This window comes from Notolepis coatsorum, assembly GCF_963971535.1.
Source record: "Notolepis coatsorum genome assembly, chromosome: 4".
NCBI lineage: Eukaryota > Metazoa > Chordata > Actinopteri > Aulopiformes > Paralepididae > Notolepis > Notolepis coatsorum.
In genome coordinates this window covers 114,805,582-114,814,367 of record NC_140168.1, presented here as the reverse complement: position 1 = coordinate 114,814,367, position 8,786 = coordinate 114,805,582, and the positions used below count along the sequence as shown (strand labels likewise).

General features: G+C 39.9%; 1 protein-coding gene across 1 annotated transcript in view; it reads left to right on the top strand.

Annotated features, from left to right (window-relative positions):
* Positions 1-8,293, top strand: part of LOC311226659 (retinal guanylyl cyclase 2-like) — a gene marked incomplete at both ends in the record, with an annotated part of 241,454 nt that extends 233,161 nt beyond the window's left edge. The window contains 3 exons of the mRNA XM_084312075.1: positions 5,792-5,889; positions 7,727-7,812; positions 8,197-8,293. Of these exons, the coding sequence (XP_084168201.1) occupies positions 5,792-5,889; positions 7,727-7,812; positions 8,197-8,293 (281 nt within the window). The remainder of the gene's footprint in view (positions 1-5,791; positions 5,890-7,726; positions 7,813-8,196) is intronic.
* Between the last annotated feature and the right edge of the window lie 493 nt (positions 8,294-8,786).

The following is an 8,786-nucleotide window of genomic DNA, read 5'->3' as shown; positions in this document are numbered from 1 at the left end:
AAGTGTCCACCATGTAAACATGCTTCAATATGTCAAGTGTCCATCATGTAAACATGCTTCAATATGTCAAGTGTCCATCATGTAAACATGCTTCAATATGTCAAGTGTCCATCATGTAAACATGCTTCAATATGTCAAGAGTCCACCATGTAAACATGCTTCAATATGTCAAGAGTCCATCATGTAAACATGCTTCAATATGTCAAGTGTCCATCATGTAAACATGCTTCAATATGTCAAGTGTCCATCATGTAAACATGCTTCAATATGTCAAGTGTCCATCATGTAAACATGCTTCAATATGTCAAGTGTCCACCATGTAAACATGCTTCAATATGTCAAGTGTCCACCATGTAAACATGCTTCAATATGTCAAGTGTCCATCATGTAAACATGCTTCAATATGTCAAGTGTCCATTTAAACATGCTTCAATATGTCAAGTGTCCATCATGTAAACATGCTTCAATATGTCAAGTGTCCACCATGTAAACATGCTTCAATATGTCAAGTGTCCACCATGTAAACATGCTTCAATATGTCAAGTGTCCATTTAAACATGCTTCAATATGTCAAGTGTCTACTATGTAAACATGCTTCAATATGTCAAGTGTCCACCATGTAAACATGCTTCAATATGTCAAGTGTCCATCATGTAAACATGCTTCAATATGTCAAGTGTCCACTATGTAAACATGCTTCAATATGTCAAGTGTCCACCATGTAAACATGCTTCAATATGTCAAGTGTCCATCATGTAAACATGCTTCAATATGTCAAGTGTCCATCATGTAAACATGCTTCAATATGTCAAGTGTCCATCATGTAAACATGCTTCAATATGTCAAGTGTCCACCATGTAAACATGCTTCAATATGTCAAGTGTCCACCATGTAAACATGCTTCAATATGTCAAGTGTCCACCATGTAAACATGCTTCAATATGTCAAGAGTCCACCATGTAAACATGCTTCAATATGTCAAGTGTCCACCATGTAAACATGCTTCAATATGTCAAGTGTCCACCATGTAAACATGCTTCAATATGTCAAGTGTCCACCATGTAAACATGCTTCAATATGTCAAGTGTCCACCATGTAAACATGCTTCAATATGTCAAGTGTCCACCATGTAAACATGCTTCAATATGTCAAGTGTCCATCATGTAAACATGCTTCAATATGTCAAGAGTCCATCATGTAAACATGCTTCAATATGTCAAGTGTCCATCATGTAAACATGCTTCAATATGTCAAGTGTCCATCATGTAAACATGCTTCAATATGTCAAGAGTCCATCATGTAAACATGCTTCAATATGTCAAGTGTCCACCATGTAAACATGCTTCAATATGTCAAGTGTCCATCATGTAAACATGCTTCAATATGTCAAGAGTCCATCATGTAAACATGCTTCAATATGTCAAGTGTCCATCATGTAAACATGCTTCAATATGTCAAGAGTCCATCATGTAAACATGCTTCAATATGTCAAGAGTCCATCATGTAAACATGCTTCAATATGTCAAGTGTCCATCATGTAAACATGCTTCAATATGTCAAGTGTCCACAATGTAAACATGCTTCAATATGTCAAGTGTCCATCATGTAAACATGCTTCAATATGTCAAGTGTCCATCATGTAAACATGCTTCAATATGTCAAGTGTCCATCATGTAAACATGCTTCAATATGTCAAGTGTCCACCATGTAAACATGCTTCAATATGTCAAGTGTCCACCATGTAAACATGCTTCAATATGTCAAGTGTCCATCATGTAAACATGCTTCAATATGTCAAGTGTCCATCATGTAAACATGCTTCAATATGTCAAGTGTCCACCATGTAAACATGCTTCAATATGTCAAGTGTCCATTTAAACATGCTTCAATATGTCAAGTGTCCATTTAAACATGCTTCAATATGTCAAGAGTCCACCATGTAAACATGCTTCAATATGTCAAGTGTCCATCATGTAAACATGCTTCAATATGTCAAGAGTCCACCATGTAAACATGCTTCAAAATGTCAAGAGTCCACCATGTAAACATGCTTCAATATGTCAAGAGTCCACCATGTAAACATGCTTCAATATGTCAAGTGTCCATTTAAACATGCTTCAATATGTCAAGAGTCCACCATGTAAACATGCTTCAATATGTCAAGTGTCCATCATGTAAACATGCTTCAATATGTCAAGAGTCCACCATGTAAACATGCTTCAATATGTCAAGAGTCCACCATGTAAACATGCTTCAATATGTCAAGTGTCCATTTAAACATGCTTCAATATGTCAAGTGTCCATTTAAACATGCTTCAATATGTCAAGAGTCCACCATTTAAACATGCTTCAATATGTCAAGTGTCCACCATGTAAACATGCTTCAATATGTCAAGTGTCCACCATGTAAACATGCTTCAATATGTCAAGTGTCCATCATGTAAACATGCTTCAATATGTCAAGTGTCCATCATGTAAACATGCTTCAATATGTCAAGTGTCCACCATGTAAACATGCTTCAATATGTCAAGAGTCCACCATGTAAACATGCTTCAATATGTCAAGTGTCCATCATGTAAACATGCTTCAATATGTCAAGTGTCCACCATGTAAACATGCTTCAATATGTCAAGTGTCCATCATGTAAACATGCTTCAATATGTCAAGAGTCCATCATGTAAACATGCTTCAATATGTCAAGAGTCCACCATGTAAACATGCTTCAATATGTCAAGTGTCCTCCATGTAAACATGCTTCAATATGTCAAGTGTCCACCATGTAAACATGCTTCAATATGTCAAGAGTCCACCATGTAAACATGCTTCAATATGTCAAGTGTCCATCATGTAAACATGCTTCAATATGTCAAGAGTCCACCATGTAAACATGCTTCAATATGTCAAGTGTCCACCATGTAAACATGCTTCAATATGTCAAGTGTCCATCATGTAAACATGCTTCAATATGTCAAGTGTCCATTTAAACATGCTTCAATATGTCAAGTGTCCATCATGTAAACATGCTTCAATATGTCAAGTGTCCATCATGTAAACATGCTTCAATATGTCAAGAGTCCACCATGTAAACATGCTTCAATATGTCAAGAGTCCACCATTTAAACATGCTTCAATATGTCAAGTGTCCATCATGTAAACATGCTTCAATATGTCAAGTGTCCATTTAAACATGCTTCAATATGTCAAGTGTCCACCATGTAAACATGCTTCAATATGTCAAGTGTCCATCATGTAAACATGCTTCAATATGTCAAGTGTCCATCATGTAAACATGCTTCAATATGTCAAGTGTCCACCATGTAAACATGCTTCAATATGTCAAGAGTCCACCATGTAAACATGCTTCAATATGTCAAGAGTCCATCATGTAAACATGCTTCAATATGTCAAGTGTCCACCATGTAAACATGCTTCAATATGTCAAGTGTCCATCATGTAAACATGCTTCAATATGTCAAGTGTTCATCATGTAAACATGCTTCAATATGTCAAGAGTCCATCATGTAAACATGCTTCAATATGTCAAGTGTCCATTTAAACATGCTTCAATATGTCAAGTGTCCACCATGTAAACATGCTTCAATATGTCAAGAGTCCATCATGTAAACATGCTTCAATATGTCAAGTGTCCATCATGTAAACATGCAAGTGTCCATGTAAACATGCTTCAATATGTCAAGTGTCCATGTAAACATGCTTCAATATGTCAAGTGTCCATTTAAACATGCTTCAATATGTCAAGTGTCCATTTAAACATGCTTCAATATGTCAAGTGTCCATTTAAACATGCTTCAATATGTCAAGTGTCCATCATGTAAACATGCTTCAATATGTCAAGTGTCCATCATGTAAACATGCTTCAACATGTCAAGTGTCCATGTAAACATGCTTCAATATGTCAAGTGTCCATGTAAACATGCTTCAATATGTCAAGTGTCCATCATGTAAACATGCTTCAATATGTCAAGTGTCCATTTAAACATGCTTCAATATGTCAAGTGTCCATCATGTAAACATGCTTCAATATGTCAAGTGTCCATTTAAACATGCTTCAATATGTCAAATGTCCATGTAAACATGCTTCAATATGTCAAGTGTCCATTTAAACATGCTTCAATATGTCAAGTGTCCATCATGTAAACATGCTTCAACATGTCAAGTGTCCATGTAAACATGCTTCAATATGTCAAGTGTCCATGTAAACATGCTTCAATATGTCAAGTGTCCATGTAAACATGCTTCAACATGTCAAGTGTCCATGTAAACATGCTTCAATATGTCAAGTGTCCATGTCCTGAAGCTCAGCACTACTTCCGTATGCAGGGGTGTAAAAAGTACCCAGAAATTATACTTAAGTGAAAGTATGGGTACCGTCTCAAAATCGTTACTCAAGTAAAAGTCAGAGTATCTGGCTAAAAACACACTTGAGTAAAAGTTTATGCTTTTAAATGTACTTAAGTACTAAAAAGTAAAAGTAAAAACCTTTAGTGTTGCACAAGGACCAATCAGCATGGGTATGGGCGGGTTCATTTTCCATTGATTGGCTGTTTTTAAATAAAGTGCGGCCCGCAGAATTAATAACGTTAACGTTAGTTCGGCCAGAGAAACAAATGTACTAATTAAAATAGTTGGACCTGCGAGATTTGTACTTTGTAGGTCTGCATTTAAAATGTAAGGAGTAAAAAGTATGTTTTTTCTCTGAAACGTAATTGAGTAAAAGTACAAGTATACAAACCTAATAATACTTGAGTAAAGTACAAATCCCCAAAAACAGTACTTAACCCTTTCACTGCCACACGACAGCCCTTTCACTGCCACACGACAGAAGGTTAACCCTTTACTATCACACAACCGACGGCGATGCTCCATCATTAGCATCATTAGCTCCGCATCCGCGGAGTGTGTGATAGTAAAGGGCTAACCTTCTGTATTGTCACAGTGAAAGGGCTGTCGTGTGGCAGTGAAAGGGTTAAGTATTGTAACGAAGTACAATTGCTCAAGTACTTTACACCCCTGGGTTTTGAAGAGGTTGATGGTGTGAGCACCACCCAATTTACATCCATATTGATCCATGTCCTGAAGCCCAGCACTGCCTCCGTGTGGAATATACTCTGTCGTCAGTCCCTGAACGTTACAGATATAGAGGAATCATCACCTTCCACTGGCCTTCCTGTCTGATTTCTCCATTGATTTTCATGGTCAAATCAGACATGAAGTCACTGAGATGGAACCTATGCTTTCACTTATACAGTAGCTACAGGATCATGATGGTTTACTATGTTGTAATTATATTATATTATTATTCTCTTCCGGCCTATGGAGTGTGTTGGTTTATATGGTCTCTGTATATAGGGAGGTGTAGTCTGACGTCACTGGTTGTTCCACCCGTATAGGGATTCATCATTGGGAAAATGGATTATCGGCTATTGTAACAATTCTGCCGCATGGAATTTGAAAAACGTTCCACTTTTGCACAAAATTAGTTCATTATTGTTTAAGCATTTTTTATTGAAAAAAAATTCTGCGATTCTTTTTTATGATTAATTGCGAATATTTTCATGTTGAGCTATCGATTGTGGATGAATAAGCACAGAAAGGTACACCATGCAAATGTTCATGCTTTATTTGTTTTAAACGAGACGATTTAGAAATGGTCAATGGGGAAATACATTGCGTTGGACAGAGGGTGGAACACGAAAAACGGCAATGACGTAACCACTACAACCTCCCTATAGTATTGTAATATTATATTACATTATTATTCTCTTCCAGCCTATAGGATCCACATCAGTTTAACTACTACCAAGCTGTTGACCAACCTCAAAATGGGATACAAGATAGAAATCAGAACACAGAAAAAGGCAACACAGGTACACACACACACACACACACACACACACACACACACACACACACGGTCAAATGTAAGGGTCAAAGTCAGTTTTGTACAACATAATCAAAACCACTTTATTTGCCAATGTACAGTAAGGTTACACCGGAATATGACCTGGTTATCTGATGAAACACCAGAATATGACCTGGTTATTTGATTAAACACCAGAATATGACCTGGTTATCTGATTAAACACCAGAATATGACCTGGTTATCTGATTAAGCACCGGAATATGACCTGGTTATCTGATTAAACACCAGGATATGACTTGGTTATCTGATTAAACACCAGAATATGACCTGGTTATCTGATGAAACACCAGAATATGACCTGGTTATCTGATTAAACACCAGGATATGACCTGGTTATCTGATTAAACACCAGGATATGACCTGGTTATCTGATTAAACACCAGAATATGACTTGGTTATCTGATTAAACACCAGGATATGACCTGGTTATCTGATTAAACACCAGAATATGACCTGGTTATCTGATTAAACACCGGAATATGACCTGGTTATCTGATTAAACACCAGAATATGACTTGGTTATCTGATTAAACACCAGAATATGACCTGGTTATCTGATTAAACACCAGAAAACGATTCATAAATAGGCCGAAAAATTACAACGTTTTTGTGTATTCTAGAATATTCCAGTAAATGCCGTTTATGGGGGAATATTAAAATTTTCCGAAAGAATATCTCATACGGCTCAGAGCGGAACGCTCAGCCAATACTAATATAACTAGGTTATCTACATAACCTACCGTTTAACTCCTCTACAGTCAGTTTAACTTGTCTACAGTCAGTTTAACTCCTCTAAAGAGTCTAGATGTATATAATCCTAATCCTGACCCTAATTCCTTTTTAGCTAATCCTGACATATCAGAAATGTATCATTCTGAGAGAAGATCAGTTCAGTCTTTAATGAATATCAGCCGATATCTGATCCTGTCTCCGTCTGTCTGTCTCCGTCCGTCTGTCTCCGTCCGTCTGTCTCCGTCCGTCTGTCTCCGTCCGTCTGTCTCCGTCCGTCTGTCTCCGTCCGTCTGTCTCCGTCCGTCTGTCTCCGTCCGTCTGTCTCCGTCCGTCTGTCTCCGTCCGTCTGTCTCCGTCCGTCTGTCTCCGTCCGTCTGTCTCCGTCCGTCTGTCTCCGTCCGTCTGTCTCCGTCCGTCCGTCTGTCTCCGTCCGTCTGTCTCCGTCCGTCCGTCTGTCTCCGTCCGTCCGTCTGTCTCCGTCCGTCTGTCTCCGTCCGTCCGTCTCCGTCCGTCCGTCTGTCTCCGTCCGTCCGTCTGTCTCCGTCCGTCCGTCTGTCTGTCCGTCTGTCTGTCTGTCCGTCTGTCTGTCTGTCCGTCTGTCTGTCCGTCTGTCTGTCCGTCTGTCTGTCTTCCCTCTGCCTGCCTGCCTGCCTGCCTGCCTGCCTGCCTGCCTGCCTGCCTGCCTGCCTGCCTGCCTGCCTGCCTGCCTGCCTGCCTGCCTGCCTGCCTGCCTGCCTGCCTGCCTGCCTGCCTGCCTGCCTGCCTGCCTGCCTGCCTGCCTGCCTGCCTGCCTGCCTGCCTGCCTGCCTGCCTGCCTGCCTGCCTGCCTGCCTGCCTGCCTGCCTGCCTGCCTGCCTGCCTGCCTGCCTGCCTGCCTGCCTGCCTGCCTGCCTGCCTGCCTGCCTGCCTGCCTGCCTGCCTGCCTGCCTGCCTGCCTGCCTGCCTGCCTGCCTGCCTGCCTGCCTGCCTGCCTGCCTGCCTGCCTGCCTGCCTGCCTGCCTGCCTGCCTGCCTGCCTGCCTGCCTGCCTGCCTGCCTGCCTGCCTGCAGGTGAAGGGAGCTGAGGACACCTACTGGCTGGTTGGCAGAGAAGGATTCAACAAACCTCTACCTGTTCCCCCTGACCTGATCGGAGGGTACACATACACACTCACACACGCACACACATTACAATATATAATACAATACATACACATACTACAATATATAATACACTTCATACACACAAAAATATTTACATTACATTTAAATTCACATTTAGTAATTTAGCTGATGCTTTAGTTTTAGCCAAAGCAACCTATTTCCTTGTATACATTATGGTTAGTATGTTGCAGTGTTTGCTAATATCAATATCTATTTCAGGGTTTACCCAGTCTATTTTGGGTTAGTATAGGTTTGTCTATACTGTGCTGTTTGGGGAGGGGTGGGGCATGACTATAATTCAGTATTTATATATAGTATTTATACCTTATATGTGTGTTAATATGGCTCCATCCGTCTATCCCCCTCTCTCTCGACAGAGCGTCAGGTCATGGTATCAGCGTGGCGGAGATTCCAGAAGGAAGAAGACAGAAGTTTCTGGACCGTCAGAAGATCTTGGCAACAGCCAAGAAATAAACCCTGATCATCACACACACACACACACACACACACACACGCACACGCACACGCACACACGCACACGCACACGCACACACACACACACCTACCTCATCTATGCTGTATATAGCTACATCTTATGTCATATGTCACAGTGGAGCTAATGCTGTATATTATACTGTATATTATACTGTATCTTATGACATATGTCACAGTGTAGCTAATGCTGTATATTATACTGTATTTTATACTGTATCTTATAATGTATGTCACAGTGTAGCTAATGCTGTATATTATACTGTATATTATACTGTATCTTATGATGTATGTCACAGTGTAGCTAATGCTGTATATTATACTGTATCTTATGATGTATGTCACAGTGTAGCTAATGCTGTATATTATACTGTATATTATACTGTATCTTATGATGTATGTCACAGTGTAGCTAATGCTGTATATTATACTGTATCTTATGATGTATGTCACAGTGGAGCTAATGCTGTATATT